The following is a 19,183-nucleotide window of genomic DNA, read 5'->3' on the forward strand; positions in this document are numbered from 1 at the left end:
AAGTAGAGTGCAGAATGAAGAACAAGGATCAACTTTCTATACTTTTCATGCCTTTTGGGGTATGAAGGAGAAATGAATAAAAACGTTATCTGTTTTGCAGTAGGAAGAAAGGTCTGAAGCACAAAAGCACAGATCAGATTGTCCATGTGGCACTGGGAACCCATTCAAAAAACCAAAACCAAAACCACACAGCAGCCTTGGCAGAATATTCACTTCCTCCCTTGTGGCAATTTGCTAAATTTAGCCACTAGGCAGCAGGTTGATGGACTCTTCCTGTGCATTATAACCAAAGCAACAATTTATTTAGGAAGACACATGGAACATTGCTAAGAGGAAGCTCTAGTTACAGTTTAAGAATCAACTAATGTTTTAAGAATGCAGTACTCAAGCTCACCCAGCCGAAGGTGCTGTTTGCTTCGGTTTCCAAGAATGTAGATAAATTGGGCCTCATCAGTGCCCCACTTCAGCTCTCCAGCTTCCAACAGGTCCTTTTGAAAAATACAAACACACACGTCCCCCAGCTTAAAATCAGGGTGTAACAAAGAGCCAACTACTCCTCTCATTTTAAAACTCTATATAAATATAGCTTAGAACAATGATCTATCCAACCCTGGACAAAAACACTGACTTCTCAAAATTATTATTATTATTATTAACATTTCTATAAAACAGATAAACAAGATTTATTGGACCAAAGCAATCAGTTCATCTAGTAATAGTAGGACATCTCTGGGTCCTACTATTAAGCTAGGCTCATTAGAACTTGCTGGGAGCTATTCAACTTCAAATTACTTTAAATGGCAGGAAGCACAAGATTTAGCAAAACAGAAATTAGGTCTATGGTGTACTGCCATAGATATATACTGGGCACAAGATCATAACCTTAAGTCAGATCACATAACAATGTCTGTTCAGTTTTATCTACAATGCTTCTACATTTTACTTATAAAGGCCACAAAGAATGCATTGGCACCATTCTGTGGCACAAGGTGTTGGGAACATTTAGGGTACACATGTAGGTAAATTTATAGTGCCTTACAGAAGCATTACCTGAACGTCACTTTGCCTTTTCTACATTTTGTGTTAGACCTTGGAAATGAAATGAATTTGACTGGCATAATTACCCACTGATGTACATGAAATATTCAGCAATATGAAAGTGAAAACAAACAGCAAGCTATTCGAACAAACCACCTATGAAGATTAAGAACCTATCAGAACAAGATAAAGTTGTGTAGAAGCACCAAGCACGGCTGGATTATAATTTTTTCTCTCCTGAACTACCAAATAAATATCCCATTAAATTCATTGTTACAAAATGAAAATATCAATGAACTGCAACGTTGCCCAGAGAAGCCTGTACATCAAGACTTAGTGGCAGTTAAGGAGGCCATTAGTCACAGAAGCAATCAAAAGGCTAATGGTGACTCTGAAGGAGCAGAAGGTCCACATGAAGCTGAAACCACCCATGGGGCAGCTGTCATTTGGATGAGCCATGAAAACTGAACTTTATTGGGAGAGTGATGAGAAGAAAGCCATTGCTGGAACAAACTCATGTCGAAGTCCATTTGGAGTGTGCAAAAAGTCATGTGGGAGATACAGCAAATATGAGGGGAAAGGTTTTCTGGTCAAATGTGACCAAAACTCAACTTTCTGGCCCTCCTGCAAAATTCTATAGGTGGCATAAAGTCAACAGTGCTCAAAGTCCTGAGAGAACACCATTCCCACAGTGACACATGATCATGTTGTGGGGATGCTTTTCCCTAGCATTGAGTTGGAAACTAGTCAGGGCTGAAGGAAGACAGATGAAGGCAAATACTGGGCAATCCTAGAAAAAACCTCTTGTAGTCTGCAAGGGACCTGTGATTGGGGCCGAATCACATTTCAACAGAACAATGACCCTAAAACATTCAAAGTAACACTGGATAGCTTAAAAATAACCTGAATGTCTTAGAATTCACCCTTCAAAGCTCAGGCTTGAAAATTCCTGTTCACTGATGGGACCCGTGTACCTGACAAAGCTGGAGCAGCTTTGCCATGAAGACTGGGCAAACACTGCAGGATCCAGATATGCAAAGCTCACAGCTGGAACTACTATAAAAGCCACTTCCACCAAGTCTGCACCCAAAGGGGTGAATACTCATGTGTTTGTTTTCATTTAGGTAACCTGTTTGCCACAATAAAAATATTTTGCAGTATCACAGTGTTGGTACATCAAGTGGCAACAATACCATTTAACTGTATTTCGATTCCAGGTTGTGGAAAAGTCAACGGGGAGCAGGTGAGTATTTTTTCAAAGCACTGCAGGACCTTAACAATTAGGAGTTCAATAGGAGTTAAATAAACTCCCATGAGTTATGTGCTGCAGTGAAATGAGACAAACTGTAAGGCAGCACCTTTGAAAGCAGTTTTTCCCCACAGTGATAGTTCAATAGTTTAAATGTAAACAGGAAGCTTTTGACACTTCTTTGGGGGTCACACACAGTTAATAATTATGCATATCCAAAGAATAACTGGTTCCAGCAACCAAACCAGTTCCAGTTCTTCCACAGAAGCCTCAAGTTGCACATACCCAAATAAATCAGTATCATGTGTGGCAAAAAGCATAGATGCCCTCTCTTCAGATCTGCTCTCTCTGATGTCAGAGAGAGACACTTGGGAAGTGTCTTCCCAAGGTTGTGCTTCGAACACTACATAGATGGATGGGGCATGGAGGGTGGAGAGGAATTGCCTCAGAATTTGCAACTCACTGGACAGGCTCCCCCACACACCTGTGTGTCCTAGGTCTGGACCTGCCCTAGCATGAAGGCAGGCTCATTTTTGGATCATCATCAAGAGGCCAAAGTACCACATCTTAACACCAACCTTGGCATCCTGTTCCACTAAGTCCTGACTCACAACATCATCATCTTCTCTGGTGCCCTGTGGAAAGAAGCAGAGAATCAACTGTGTTAGGACACCATAAGCACGTGAAGGGGTTGAAAATTCAAGAAAAGCACCGAGAGCAAGATACCTGAAGAAGAACCACAAGCATCTTCTTAAAGTGTCCAGTGGTATCTGCAATGACATCTTGCTCCAGGTCCCTTTCATATGCTGTTGGAATATGCAAAGATGAGATACGTTGATTATTAAATCCTCCCTGTGGGAAGGCATTCCTTAGCAGTGGGACTAGAAAAAGAAAGGTAAAGGGTAATAGCTTGGATCTACACTAGAGCTCTTTCCATATACAGTCAGAATAGAGTAGTGATTATTTTTTAAAAAGGGGGAAAACTTGATAGCTCATCCTGCCCCCTCAACAAAATCATGGAGAAGGAAAGGAGATGAGGAGAAAACAGCAGGAGGCTGCCTGCTACCATTTTCTCACAAGGATCCATGTTTTCAGACAGCTATTCCTTGAGGGAAGAGAATGAAGAAAACAATTGGAGAGGCTTGAAAACACACTGCAAACTTTCTCTGTGGGAAACAGCAGTGCATTTCGTACTTCCCAGTTCACAGAGCAAGTCAGAAAGAAAAAAAGTCATGCGAAGGGGAGGTGGGAAGGCTGATGAGGCTTCTGTCCTTCTCACGAGTTGTTGCTGCTTTGTTGTGCTCAATACAGCACTTGTTCTGGCGGCACCACTCTCCACCAGCACACTGAAGCTATTCCGCCACCCAGAGCAGAGCCACACCTTCAGAACACCCTGAAATATGTACCTTAGGAAAAATGCAGTATTTAAAAACCTTGACATAATTAGACTGGGATAAAATGGCAGAAACAGTGCAAGAAGAACAGTTTAGGGTGAAAGCCGTGCAAGTTAAATAATACAATGCCAGTAAAAAAAGAGCCTACTGTAGATTCCCCCCCCCCACCCCCATGGGAAGGATTTTGGAGTATAACGTTGAACAGCTTGGGGGTGTGATGATGCAAGAATCAATTGTGAACTGGAGAAGGGGCTTCCATGAGTGGATTATACAATCAAAGCAGGGTAGGAAAAGCTTGTTAACTTTAGGTTTTCAATGTTTGCATTTTGACTGTATCTGGAGTCTAGGCTAAAATAATTTCTAGGTTTTACAGAAAGGTTAAGGCAGGAGAGGAAAGTGGTTAGGTATGCGTGCAGGTTTGGCCCTGAATGGGAAAGTTATTCTAATTGTAAGCTGACTTAGGCCTATGGGATGCAGTAGGAAATATGCTTTTCTTTTTACAGCAATGATAACTCAGTATATTTCTGTGGTTTTGATGCCTGATCAAGAAGCCAGAAAAGAAAGATGACAGATGAATCACAGGAAATGTTTCTATTTTGAAAAAATATATGATGCCTTTCCCTAGGAAAGTGGGAGCACAGAGTCTTGAAAACTAAATGTCAAAACTTTGGTTCTGTTCTAAAGAATATTGTTGATAGGGTTAGTAATATTTCCTGACAAAGATCTATGCAGGTAAAATGGCTTGCAATAGCAGTGTGGGAAAGCACAGTGTGAGAAGATTGATCCAAAAGACTGTGTAGGCATATGTGGGGTAGCTGTCACTGTCAGTGGCCCACGGAGGGATGTGTGGGAATCCATCTTTGGAGTGGGAACTCAACAGATTCCCTGGGCTCAGTTCCCTGGACTCCAGCCTTTGTTTTGGCCATGAGCTTGTGTTTCCTTGCAAATGCACCCAGCATCCATTCAGCACTCACCAGGAATCGAGTCCTGTATCACCTTTGTTTTATGATGCTGCACGTGAAACAGAAGATGGTTGCTAGATGCACAACCTTGGTCTCATAAGTGTTCATAAACTTTCTCTCAGCTTGACTCACTTTCGAAGAGCAGGCCAAGTAGGAGAAGACCATGAATGCCAGAGGAACAGAAAAATCTGGCCCCACATTTCTCCGGATATGAAAGAGATTGGTGAGAGCAATAAGGGGGTCCAGGTGACTAACCACAATAACCTGGGATCAGATGAACAACAACCCCTACAACAAACCATGGATTGTCAGGGTAGCTTGCTGCTCTCAAACAGGCTGCATTTGAACAGCATGATAATCCACTGTAATTTGTCACTCATGATGGGTTGTCATGTCATGTGAACCAAGTCACTGTACAAACTATTTGAAAAGCACTATGATAATTCAGAAAAAGAGATGCTGGTATCTGAAGATGACGTCAACATTTCAGAATCTGGCTGGAGCCAAAGAGAAATCTGATTCATAAAGCCATTTTGTAATAAACCAAATGCTGTGCTAATAACACAGGCTATGGATTTCACATGTTGGAGTAAATACAGGGCTAAGGTACACACAAAATGTTAAGTATGTAGCATCTAGGTGATCCTGGTTTGTTTTTACTCTAGCGTAATACAGAGGCCCCAATCTGTACTGTGACTGCCATGCATGAGTAGGGAGGCTAGCAGAGGTGAAAGGAAAAAAATTCCCCTAGTTCCAAAGCATCCTTTTCCTCTTTTTAGCCCATGCAATGGAATGTGAATTTAGGGGAAATGGACTGGCTGGTTGGGGTCTTGAACTGCTGGACTGCAAATACATCTTAATGACTTGAATGGAAGGTCTTCCTTCCACGGATAGAAGGGCATTTGCTGTCAACTGGCATCCAATCAACTGAAGCACCTCCTCAGGTAGAACTAAAAAAGAACCAGTATTTGTCAGTTCTCTCACTTCAGCTTCCCTAACTTATCCCTCTGGACCCTACAAATCTGCTCCAGCAATTCTCCAGAAGATTGGAAGATCCCGCAGAACTTTGTGGGAGGTGATGTTGGGGGCTACAGACAGTAAGACAATGACCTCACCCTCCATTTCCACCATTCTAAGTGGAACTCCATTTAAGGAATGCTCCTCTACACTTTTGTTCTCTCAATGCTGCCACTGAGGCACATGGTACTGATTGCCTTCATCTATTGCAACCACAGGATGGATCACCACATTCTCAAATTCAGAAACAAAACTGAGAAAGCATTCAACATTCCTCCAGCTGACCAGGACAAGCAGAGTAACATAGTTTGCACCACTTGATAAACAAATTATAAATGTTTATTCAAGGACAGAGAAGGGTCTTTACCTACCATCACTCAGATAACCAACACAAAAATTTCTATTAGCTTCTTATAAGCTGTGCATGTTTGAACATTTTTAATTTATTTTACTGAGTTTTGAATGTTTCTAGGCTTGTCTGGGAATTCTGATTGCAGGGTATTGCATAAATCCATAAACTAAAATAACCAGGAGTGGGGTTGGAGATCTGGGAAGGAGCCAATGTTACTGCATTTGTGAATAAATTATTCCATCCAAACAGTAAAAAGTCAATGCATCAGTGCAGTGTTGTCGCAGGTTAAGTGTGCATAGAACTGCAGCTTTAGTTTAACATCCATGGCTTAACAGTTGGTAGGGTTCAGACTTGGTCAATAATTAAAGAAGACGCAATAAAATCACAGGGATGTAAGCTAGTCATAACTAAGGAATATTGATTTCAATGGTGCTACTCTAAGTATAATGGGTCCACCTCAAAAGCTGGAACCAGTAAAAGATTAAAGCGGCAACAAAGCCCCTGCCCTCCATAGTTACCATCCTTGTAGGCCTCCACCAAAGCATGGATCTGCTTGTTAGTCCGTGATGCCAGAATCTCAATTAGGGCTTTCTCGTCTGTTCCAATGCCCTACAAGTAAAGAAAACAAGTCAGCTGTCTGCAATACAGCACTCACTGAGCTAATTTCATTTTTAACACCAACTTTCTAGTTTTGCATAAGATAAGCCCAGTGGAGAAACATCCTTGAAAAGGACAGTGAAGAGCACCCAGTATTGTCATGTGTACCAGAAACAAGAAACAACCTACAGTTCTTTACCTTTAGAGCATCTTTGATTTCCTTGGCATCGAAGTATGCCAAGGGCCTCATCAGACCCACAATCAACCGCTCAAATTTCCCAGTCAGTTCATACTTCAAGTCTGCAATCAGGTCCTAATGAAACAGTAGAAAAAACCAAAAAAGAAAAGTGTGGGAGAGGGGAAAGGAGTTGCTTCAGGAATCACTTTGTTAGAAGATCATTCGTTGCAAAAGGCGAAAGCACAGAGAACAGCTCAATGGTTGATCAGCAGAGCCCACACAACCTATATTGATAAAGTGATACATTGGCATCAGCCTACAAAGGAAAGCAGCTATCTATCCTAGTCCTGAGACCCTTGGTATTGGATGAGACATAGCTGTTTTAAATAAACAGTAAAGATCCACTAAGAAGGACTTTTTGGAAGATTTTCTCCACTGAAAGGGTGATACAATTAAAGACTAATTGAAACCAATACCATTATTACTATGCATACTATTGCTAATCATATTGATAGCACTTTTAATTTCCCGAGTGCTTTGCTTGCTTTTTAATGTTCACCCCATCATTTCCATTGTACAGGTTGAAAACAGATTATCTGTCCAAGGCTAGCCAGTGACACCACAGAGATAAGAGCTCTCCTGGAAATCATCTGACAGTGGTACTCCCAGGATAAGCAGAGAGCCAGTGTGGTACGGTGGTTAGCGTCGGACTGGGCATGTTCAAGATCCAGGTTCTAGTCCCCACTCAGTCATGGAGGCAACAGGGTGACTCTGGGCCCATCACTCACTCTCAGCTTAATCCACCTCACAGGATTGTCACTGAGGGGCTAAATTGGAGGGGATCATACAAATGAAACCATCCTGGGTTCCTCAAAAGGAACAGCACATTTAAGCCAAAGCACCATTATCAACCTGAAACATTTCCCAACACTCCCAAAGGAGGCATCTACTACACTGCCTTTCACACACTCAGGGAAGGGTCCACAAATCGGCAACCACAAATGTGTATCTACTAAGACATCAACTACTTTTCCCACACCACTTTCTCTGTATGTTCCAAAAGGTTCATTAGTGGATGGCAGGGTGGAAGAATTGGATTCTCCAGGTCCTACTTGGCTTGTAAGAAAGAGACAGAGAAGTAGTGAGCTTTCCCTCTATACTGTTATTCACAGTCTAGGGCTAATTCAGACAAGACTCAAACCTTTCAAGTTCCACATTTCAGAAGATACAGTGAAGGGGATAGCACAAAACAAGCAGCAGCATTCGAACCATCATGCATTATACAGGATGTTCACGCACTCAAGGATAGCCACTGCACTGCTGTCCCCACTCCCCACTTTGTAAAAATGCCTTAAATGTGTGTGACACAGAAACGGGGACCGCTGCCAGAGATATGATCACCACTGGCAATTTGGCATCTAGATTTGTGAATTCAACAGGGGTTCTCTTCCAATTATGTCTTTCGTGCTCCCTGTTGATCAAAGTCACCTGTGCTGCAATTATACTTGTGGGGGGCAGTATGGTATCAGCATCACTGTCAGTGTATTTCAGGTTTGGAGTAGAAGACTGAGCATCCCATGAGCATGATGCATACAGAGGATAATATGATGCATACACTTTATGTTGGCACTTATGCCTGTTTGCATGATATGAGAGATGTTCAGGATTTTTAGACGGAGACAAAGTCCTGTCCCTTCTCAGGCTTACCTTTCCATAAAGAGCCTTGTATGCTTGGCAGATTTCATTTCTTTGTTTATTGCTTCTGGATGTTATGAGATCTAATATGGCTTCCTTGTCACTGCCTACAGAAGAAAAGAGGGTCATTCATGCCAAAGATAGCAAAGTCACACAACTCATACTAGAATCTGCTCTGAAACATCTGGATTAGAGTCTCACCTCTGTTTTTACCTGAAATGACAGAATGGGAAGCATATTTAAATCTAAGGTTACCCTCTAAGCCAAGAATACTGAGTAACCTACCACCTGTCCTACCACAGGAGAGACAGGGAAAAATGTGGAACAGAAGTTCCCTTACTACATAGTAGGACAGGACCATCAGATGTTACTCTGACATCAAACCCTAGAAAAATTCCGGAGCAATTTATTTAAAACATCAGTCTGCAAGCACTTGAAAGAAAATCCAATGATTAATAAAAGCCAACATGGATTTACCAAGAATAAATCCTGTCAGGCTAATTTAATTTCATTTTTTGACTGGGTAACCTCCCAAACGGACAAGCAGAAACACTGTAGCCATAATCTACCTAGACTTTAGCAAAGCAAAAAGTGGACTAGATAGAAAAACTATTAGGTGGATCCAAAACTGGCTGCTAATTTGAAGACAAAGTGTGCTCTTCAATGGCACCTTCCCAAACTAGTGGGGTGCTGCAGGGCTCAGTTCTGGGCCCAGTGCTCTTCAATGCATTTATTAATAATTTCAATGATGAAGTACAAGGAACAATAATGAAATCTGCATATGAGACAAAACTGTGTGGAATAGCAAACATCCTGGAAGACAGAATGATGGTCCAGGGTGATCTTGATAAGCTTGAAAGCTGGGCTGAAAGCAGCAAAATGAGAATAAATAGGGACAAGTGTCAAATCCTCTACCTAAGAAAAAGAAACCAAATGTATACAAGATGGGGAATGTGTGGCTCAAAAGAACTGAAAAAGTAAAAGATTTTGGAGTTCTTGTGGACAACAGGCTAAATATGAGCCAACAAAGAAATGCAGCCACAAAAAGGACAAATGATATTTTGGTATGCATTAATAAAACATTACTTCCAAATCACAAGAAGTAATAGTTCCCCTATACTCTGCACTAGTCAGACCTCATCTAGAATACTGCTTCCAGTTCTGAGCACCACAAATTAAGATGCAGAAAAATTAGACAGGGACCAAAGGAGGGAAACAAAAATGATACAGGGTTTGGAAACACTGTCCTGTGAGGAGAGACAGGGTATGTTCAGCCTTAGGAAGGGAAGACTGTGGGGAGACACAATACCACTTTATATACCAGAAAGCCTGTCACAAAGAGAAAGGACAAGATCCCTTCTTGTTCAGCCCAAATTATAGGACATGGAATAATCAGCTCAAGTTGTGATGAACCAGGCTAGATATCAGGAAGCTTTATAACTGCCAGAGCAAGACAACGGTGGAACCAGTTGCCTAGAGAGCTCATGGGCTCCTCCACACTAGAGACATTCAAAAGGAAACTGGACCATCACCCAAGTGGGATGGTGTAGACTGGTGACCTGCAACAGCAGGGGGATGGTCCTGATGGCCTTCTTGGCTCCTTCCAACTCTACTATTCTATGATTCTACAATTGTATAGGAGGACTGTTGAGGGATGCAAGTCTTATTTGTTCCTGTCCAGCTTGTTCCCTGTTCTGCACCATCGGCAGAGAGAAAATGCCCCATAACCAGTTAGGAATTTTCAACTGAACCAAAAACTTTAAAATAGGAAACTCTTTGAAAGCATTCTTTATCTGTTTTACACAAACAGACAAGAGGGGCCTGAATGAATAATGTTTTATTGAATGATAATTATGATGAATTTGATAATGAATGAATTTGTTTTATCTGAATAAAACAAATTGAATAAAATCTGAATAAAACAAATTGGGAAAGGCTAGGCTATAGCACCCAGTCAGACCTACAGTCCCCCCCCCCTCTCTTGTGCTGTACTGCACCTTGGCTAAGCTGAATGAAAGCATGGATGAGAGACTATCAGACAATGTTCCAAACCTGAGACATGTTTGTCAAAAAGCATGGTCACTGCTGTACTATTTTACATTTATGTCTATTCCAAGTGGGCTACACATTATTCAAAGGAGTGGCAATAACCCAAGACAATTCAAAAGCAACTATATTCATGCCAAAAGAAGAAAAGTTACAATTCACTTTCCTGTCTCATCACTGTTTGACTTTTCCATAAGAAAAAGCAAAGTGGTTATGGTTGCCATCACTCAGGTGTTCCTACTGGGAAAACCAGGAATGTTTTGTGTTTTGCTTGTAAGTAACAGTTAACACACGTCAGAAAACCACAATCACAAGTTAATGACACAATTTTTTCATTCAGAGCAGCAGGAGACAACAGCTGCAGCACATACCAAATCCTTTCATAGCATTATACAGTGCCTCGGCATCCTGGTTGGCATCAAAGTTTGGGAAATCCTTCACGGAACCCCTGTATTTTGCAACCTAGAAACAAAGAGAAAGAAAAATTAGACTGTTGCCTGGACCAATAAGGAAACAATATGCTATGTGCAGAGCAGTCTTTACCAGGTGAAGTATCTCAGGCCCAGGGGCCAAATCAAACCCTCTAGAATTCTCCAGACAGTTCCACACCCTTTCCCTCAACCACTGATCATTTGGTGATTTCCAAATTTTGTACTGTCTCTCCTTTTAAACAGTGGAAATGCCTTCCTTAAGGCTTAGCTACTGATAATAAGAGCACTAACCTCAACTAAGTTGGTATTCCTGCTAGTTTTTGGGGGGTTTGCGCCCTTGTTGCTCTGGCACCTCCCCCTACTGGAATACTGTCTGCAAGAGCTTCTCCAAAATGCATTTTGGCTCTCAGGCTGAAAAAGGCACCATGCTCCAATTAAGGGATGTAGCAAGCCATTGCTAGTGGTTCTCCACAGGTACAGAGTTCCTTCCCTGGGGAGTTCATCACAGTCCAAAATCATACAAACTGCAGGGCAGCCAGGTTTATGCTGGGTTGGAACACAGGTCAACTGGGTGAGTTGGCTAGTGTGTTCCAGTACTAAGGCACTTTAGATGCCAGGTCTGACCAAGGCAGATGTTAGGTGACTGTGCCTATTCTCCCCTCAAATCCTAACTCTTTGAGTCAGAATGTACATTAGATTAGATCTGGAAACATCTGTTAGGAATATTGTTCTTTATTATTATTATTTATAATCACATTATTAATCCTTGTGCAACCAGCTTGCAAGATTCTCCTCCTCCTCTCCATTTTATCCTCACAGCAACAAACGTGTGAGGTAGGTTATGCTGAGAGTCCTGTGACAGGCCCAGAGTCACCCAGTGAAATTCAGGGGTGAGTGGGGACTAAAACCCCGAACTCCTGAGTCCCAGTCCAGTGGTGGAACTGCCATGTTTACTGGATCCCTGTCCCTGCAAAGTAGATTTTAACAATCTCTCTCTGTGAGGCAGCATGATTGAGACTTCTGAGTGCCCCACATGAAGTCATAGTCAGGATGACAGATGCCCACTAGCAATGTTCTGCCACATTGAACCAAAGGGAAAGTTGGAGCATCTCCTTCCCCAGATGCCGAGACTTCAATGTCACATAACCTTTCCCCATCCAAAACAAAGTACATGGCAGTAGAGTAAAGACAGTAACACTTTATTCCCCATGGGAACTGCTGCCTTCCACAGCCAGCCAGTCATACATCACCTCTTGGATGCTTCCCACTAAACTGGGCTTCTCTGAACATATGCAGAATCTACCAAATTATAATGTATAACAGTTATTTTCCTCTCTACATGAGCAGCTGTGGGCATTACTTGGTGCCCCCCCCCCCGACACACCCGGAACCACATGAGGAAACAAGGCATCAGCTGGATTGTAAAAGGATGTAGCCAAGATTAATTTCCACACCTGTATCAGAATGTCCAGCTAGGACATCCATTGTCCCATTCCATGCTTCTCCACTCTGCCCTAGTGTGGACCAAGCAAAGGACAGGGCCTACACATGTGGAGGAGAAAATAATGCTATGAACTGGTTGCAAGAAAGCATGATTTTGAATGAAAGATTTTGAATGAAGCTTAAGGGATCTGAACATCCTAATCTACAGGCACTTACTATATAATTAAAGTAGACTCTCTTTCCCCTTTTCCCTTCCCCCCATATCTATGAGTCATCCTGGCTTCCTGACAGATGGCCAGAGCCCTTGAGGTTATAAATAGAGAACAGCTCTGCTTGGGATTCTTCTCTTCATAATGCCAATTTGTCTCACTATACCAACACTATACCCACACAGTCTCTTCCTGATGTACAAAGAACAGAACCCAGCTTAAGATTCACTGCTAGCTCTCCTTGCAAACTATAGCAGTGGTTTTGTTTTTTGTGTTCTACCCCCCCTCACAACCATCTTTACATTCTGTCTTGAGATTCAGGAGGGAATTGTGATGAGTCATTTTACAACTATTCCTCTCTCTGGAGAGGGTTGGTAGAACACTCCCACATAACAAGATGAGGGATCATCGGATGTCATGAGCACCCCCGCGTATATCCTACTGTTCCCAATACTGCTTGAAGGTTGTAACCATGTAGGGATCACAAATCAGCAAGGGCCACTTCTCACACACAAAACCCAGCATTTCCAGAATTATAAAACCATGCTGGATTAGACCGAAGCTCCTCTACTCTACCATTCTGTTCACACAGTGGCCAACTAGTTGCCTACAAGAAACCCACAAGCACAACATGAAAGCAACAACACCCTCCTTCTCAAGTTCCTCAGAAACTTGTATACTCAGGCATACTGCCTGCTGGAAAAAATCCTTGCAACCTTTGGATACATCATGCAATAAGATTCTGAATATATTGTAAATAACTGTTACAATCTACACCTTTACTCACTAAACAAGAATCTGAAGTCTAGTCTTCCTCATCTGAGCACAGTATCCAGCCTACCACCTTACACTGAATTGGTTCACACGCAACGACCACCAAAGTACAAAGTGAGTATGGGCTATCATTAACTCATGAGCTGCTGCCGAACTGTGGGTTGTCATTACATGCAAATCCTTTGCTATAGGTTTATACTATGAGTTCCATGTGGACAACCTAGCGTTCACGACCCAACAACAAGCCATAGTTAAACCACACTGCAGAATTTGCATGTAACAACCACCTATATTCCACAACCACCCATATGAGAACCTGGTCACTGATTCTATTAATATCAAATGTCTAGACTGGCTACAGAAGGTACGGGCCATTTCATGCATACCTGCATTCTTTCACAGAGGAAACAGAACAACCCCTGTGTGTAGATCTTATACAGATAGCAACTTGCAGGGAAATCAAATCATGCATAAAATAACTAAAAATAATAAAAATAATAAAAATAATAATATAATATAATAAAAAATAATAAAATAAAATAATAAAAAATTCTGTTAAAATTAAATACTATTCTTCTTTTAATACAACCTTCCCTACCATTTTTTCCATCCTTCAAGTGGCACTTGCCATCCTTACCAAGCAAATTAACCCTACAAACTGGTGCAACAACATGCTAACTGAATCAATTCAGGATGCACATGAAGATTTGGTATTTAATACTCCTCAGGATAAACAAATAACCTGCATATGAAGGTAAACATGTCAGGGAGAAGCTCACACTTTCTTGCAAGCATCATAAAACTGCTGGTGTAACTCACTGCTTGAAGTGCCACGTGGGTATACCACACCTGACTGATGGAAAACGGATATTAGATGAAGAAGAAACAAAACAGTGCAGTAGCTTATGAAACAATGACGCAGGGAGTGGTGGGTGGGGTCCTTCTCTCACCACTCCCCGTGCCAGAGGCACCATCCAAAGTGCCTGTGAGACCTGCACAAATGACAATGCTCAAGCATTGCTGCCAGAACGTAGGATGAAGGTAGGACGATGCATTCGCACAGCTGTCACTGAGGAGAAATGATACCAGTGGAACAGGAATACTCCTACTTTAAGCAAAGACATATGGCAACAAATGTGTAACATCACTCCTCTTGCACTGTGAACAGGCTGTCTGGGAAAGCAGCTGGAATAAATGGATTCCCATGAAACAGAATCTGCATGACCTCAACAGGCATTTTCAAGTCTTTCTGCTTCGGCATTACATCTACACGCATTATTAGACATGGAAGAGATTCAAGTGTGCACCTGTGCTGTTGCTGGAAGGCTTTGGAGAGTTGTCAGGAAACCAACACCAATTCTACAATATGAGCAGAATGCCCTTTTTGTTTGTTTACCCTCAGCAACCACAGAGAAACCCCGCCTTAAGATCTTTGGCACAAATAGTCTAGCGTTGACAGATGCCCCTAACATTTTGGGGCCACAAGTTAAGGATTTTGTTGAGTGCAACCCTTAAGCATCAGTTGTTGTTTTGTAATCCAGTTCTTTGCATCTTGAGATACTGCAATGAAATCTGGCAAGGCATGTCAAGAGCACAGTTACAGATTTAACGGATACATCTGTCTGGGGGTTCACAGTGCATCCATTACCAACTGACTGTTGCAGTCTAGACATAGTTTTTCCTCTGTCCTTGCTAATCCATGACAAGGACAGGAGGAGCTACAGGCCAGTGCTGACCACAGGGATTCACCATCTGGAACAGCGTCCACTTGAAGCACCCTCAGTTCTGCACTAAGCAAAAACATGGGACTCCAACCATATAACATTTGTTGAGAACATATGGGGCATGTCTGCCTGACCATCTGCCATAATCTCAAAAAAGTGGAAAAGAGGCAAAGTACTGAAGAAAGTATTCTCTTCCTGCACCCCAGCATTAGAACTGGCTATCACCACCAGAGATGGTCTCACAAATGCATCCGTCTGCAATGCAGAAAGCCAGGATGATGATATTCAGAGTGCACGTTTTGGATAAGGATTCTGATGTTCAACCAGCCTCTTTTCAAACCTCCTGGAAGATGTTTCTTTGAAATCCCTAGTACAAAACCCAAAGACCTGAAGTGTTCTCTCTTGAAAGTGTTTATGTGGTAGCTGAACAGGTATGGCCAACTTGTGTTCCCTCCAGATGCTTTAGCCTTCACTGCCCATCATCCCTCCGCACGGGCTGTGCTAAGACTGACATGAGTTGTAAGCCAAAACACCTGGTGGGCCACATGCTGCCTCCACCTCTGGCTTAGAGACTAGGCTAACACAAATGCATCTCCGTCCCCATGATGACTGAACAAATCAGATTCTGTCTTACATACACTGATTCAAACCAAACCCTGAAGCTCACTATCCCACCACTGGCATAGTGCTGTGGAGATCTCAGCCCCCAGTGGTCTTACCCAGTAAGGAGGAGGGAATGCAATTATCCACATTTTTAAAGAAAGAAACCTGAAGCACAGTGTGAGCATGTGAATACTGTTTCTAAATAGTTTCTAAAATGGACAGCCTAGGGAGAAACACTGCTCCCACAAAGCAAGCCACTGGATTTCAGAGCCAACTCTGAACTGTGTATTAAATCTCTTTCTGAAGTTGTCACAATCTGATATTTAAAGCATCTCTTGCTTTCAACTTTCCTATGTATGTCCACTGCTTCCACCTGTGGCAACAGGTGCAACAGTGCCCATGCCTCTGCTCCTGGGTTCAGAAACAGACTCAGTAGTAAGAACTGCCCTCCAGCAGCAGCAGCAACTGCAGCAAGAACAACAGCTGTGCAAGCAGTTCATTGACACCTGATCCAGGGGATTTCCGCCAAGGCTCCCTGAAATATTTATCAGGGCTCTGTGCTAATGAACGCATCAAGGGGTAAGGGAGATCCACTGGCTCTCTCAGAAGGATTGCCTGCCTGTGGAGAGGTCTCATGCAGGGTGGGCTTGGGGTTCTGAATGCGCAAAATGGTGAGGCGCCATTTGCAGCCAGTCAGCCTGTCTGGCAATAGCCATGCAGCACGACCAACATTCCGGACCATCTCTGAATGAAACAACTGGATGGCCACCCCAATCAGCAAAACAAGCCCATTGTACGCATATGATGATGGCCCATCAAACAAAGGAGGCAGGAATTAACAGGGCACCAGAAGTTATTATGGAATGCGGGTGACTAAATCACCACATCCATGACTAAAATGAAGATGGAGAACAGTTTCTCCAGAAAAATGAAAGAGGAGTTACTGGTAATAGTAACTCACTCTACTTACATTTCTAGGAAACAGGCTTTGCAGGGGATTGCATTGCTTCTGAAACCTGCATTCAATTCTAGAAAGGAAGCAAACACCCAGCTAGGGGAATTGGCATTCAGTAGTTATTGTCAAACCACATGTTAGTAGTACAGAGCTATATTGCCCTGCTTTCCTCTGCATTTCCTCTTCTGGAATATCACAACTATTATTTTCTTACCACTACTAGATAATTTATCAGGGAACACACACACAGAGCATAGAATTGTCTGGGTGGAAATTGGGTCCAAGCCACAGCAGGACCCAACACCTCCATTCCAGATTAAGGGCTTGATGATCAAGCAACATTATTTAGGAAGTGAATATACTACAGTCAGCCCTCCACATTCGTGGGGTTAGGCATACAGAACCCCTGAAAAAGTAGAAAAGCCACAAATATCTCTAGTCCCACGCAAAACCTGAACACTTAAACCTAGTCGCCTGCTAGGAGCCAGCCAAGGTGGAACGCCAGCAAAACCCATCCCCACAGAGGAGGACGGTTGGAAGACACCTGCTACAGCTGGGGTGATCCACAAGAAGGGCCTGGCTTGTGTCCAGAGGGGCCACCATGCCTCCATGAGTAGGGGCAGCAGAAACCTCTTCCAGCCACAGCTCATGCTCAGCTCCACTTCGCATCCCAGCCCTCCCCCTAAAAACCCACTTAATTATTGATGGCAAGCGTGCGGGTCATCAAATCTGCAAAAATTACACCTGCAAAAGATGAGGTTCAGGACTTCTCAGCAGAAGGGCATATACTATAGCTGCTTCTACTATCTTTCAAGGGACCAAAGGCACTCCCCACTCCCAGGAGGAATATTACAGCACAAGAAAGATCATCCTGTTCCCAGCTAGGGGCCATAGGAAGGAGCAGCTGGAGGGAAACGGTTACCAGAAAGAAAACTCAGCTCAAACTGTAAATTCCTCAAGGATTGCAGAGCTGAAATACAGCACATTCTGACCTCTGCTATTTGTCAAGGGACCAAGAATCACTGGGTTTTGTATGTACATATACAGGGTTGTATATCATTATATTTTAGCCATACTGAGGATCTTTCCCACTGGAGCAGTGGTCTAAATCTTCCAAAGGATTAAATAAAGTTGCATCAAGATGTTAAGACAAAACAGACATCATTTGAAAAAGTTATTCTGCCTTTCAGTGCCACCCTGCCATACAGGTAGCTTTGATATGACATAAACTAACTAAAAAAGCAGGTTCTAGATGAGTTATTACAGACCGGGCCCCAGTCTACCACCTGAAACACTGCAATTCATGATAATATGAATAACACTCATACTACACATTCAAGTCCTCACTTGCATTGTGTGGCTGTAACCCTTAAACAATCTTCCCAAGTATGCCAGCATTATTATCCCCCATGGGCAGATGGGATGGGTAGGGTACTGATGAGAAAGCAGCATGACTAGACTAGAGCCAGCTAGGGCTCAGTCGTACTGTGGGAAGTCCACACCCTGACGCTCACGCTTATCCCGTGCAGAGCAAGAACCGCCACAGAGGTGATCTTCATCTTCCTGCTTTTCCCACTCTGTAGTTTTACTCAGACCGTCATTTTCAACTATCCAGCAGCAGTGCCTCGGGGGTGGGGGTGGGGAGAAAACCAGAGCAGCCACCCCAGTCTCTTCCTCTCCCCATGCCCTTTTAACCTCTCTCTGGGGACACTTCTGCACTCTGAGAGCAGCTGGTGCGTGTCTTTCCACTCTGGCTGCAAGGAGATGAGGAAGGGGGAATCAGAGTTCCAAATCCCAGTGCTGAGGCTGGAGCACCATCTGCAGACTTGGAAGTGGAAATTCAAACCATCCTCTGGCCCCTCAGCTAACATCTAGGGGCCATAAGATCATTCCCCTAGTGAGTTCATGGCAAAAACAAGATTCAGACTAGAGACTTTACCATTTACATCTCAGGCTCTCAACTAGCACAATACACCAGTGTTCTTCATGGCAGGTCTAGCTTTTGGTAGAGAAGGCAGGGAGTCAAGGAGAATCTTTAGGTTCATGAGGTCAAGATTTCTATGGAGAAAATATATTGAGGCTACAAGGCTCCAACACAGCTTTCAGTAAGCCCCAGGTCTGCAACAACCTGCAGCTAAGTATTCTGACACATCTGCTCTGGATGCCACACTTAAGTACCTGAACAGACAGATCCCTCTCTCCCTGTTTCCAGTGCTATGGGGACATCCTTGCCTATGCTACTTGTTCTCTGTGATCTCATTTTGGAAACTCCAATATACATCTGTTTTGTGTTTAGATCTATGCTGGCTGCAGCAGGAAAGAATGTAAACTGGGCTTGGGAACTTGCTCTTCATAAAAAACTGCCACTGCCAGGAGAAAAAGTGTTACTTGCTTCAGAAGACAGAAAGTTCCAGAAGATATGAAGACATGCAATATCATTATACTAACCTCCTTCTTTATAAAGTGTTGTAAGATTAGGAATGACACCCATTAATATCTCAAGTCAGTCTGGTTGT

General features: G+C 42.9%; 1 protein-coding gene across 3 annotated transcripts in view; it reads right to left on the reverse strand.

Annotated features, from left to right (window-relative positions):
* ANXA6 (annexin A6) overlaps window positions 1–19,183 on the reverse strand; it is a 59,740-nt gene that overhangs the window by 34,309 nt on the left and 6,248 nt on the right. For all 3 annotated transcript variants that reach the window (XM_044454445.1, XM_044454444.1, XM_044454443.1), the window contains exons 3-9: window positions 10,900–10,990; window positions 8,495–8,589; window positions 6,809–6,922; window positions 6,531–6,621; window positions 3,014–3,093; window positions 2,866–2,922; window positions 395–488 (exon numbers count right to left, since the gene is read on the reverse strand). In XM_044454445.1, the coding sequence (XP_044310380.1) occupies window positions 395–488; window positions 2,866–2,922; window positions 3,014–3,093; window positions 6,531–6,621; window positions 6,809–6,922; window positions 8,495–8,589; window positions 10,900–10,990 (622 nt within the window). The remainder of the gene's footprint in view (window positions 1–394; window positions 489–2,865; window positions 2,923–3,013; window positions 3,094–6,530; window positions 6,622–6,808; window positions 6,923–8,494; window positions 8,590–10,899; window positions 10,991–19,183) is intronic.

This window comes from Varanus komodoensis, unplaced genomic scaffold (genome assembly GCF_004798865.1).
Source record: "Varanus komodoensis strain SLA01 unplaced genomic scaffold, ASM479886v1 scaffold7_3, whole genome shotgun sequence".
In the NCBI taxonomy this organism is placed as follows: Eukaryota; Metazoa; Chordata; class Lepidosauria; order Squamata; family Varanidae; genus Varanus; species Varanus komodoensis.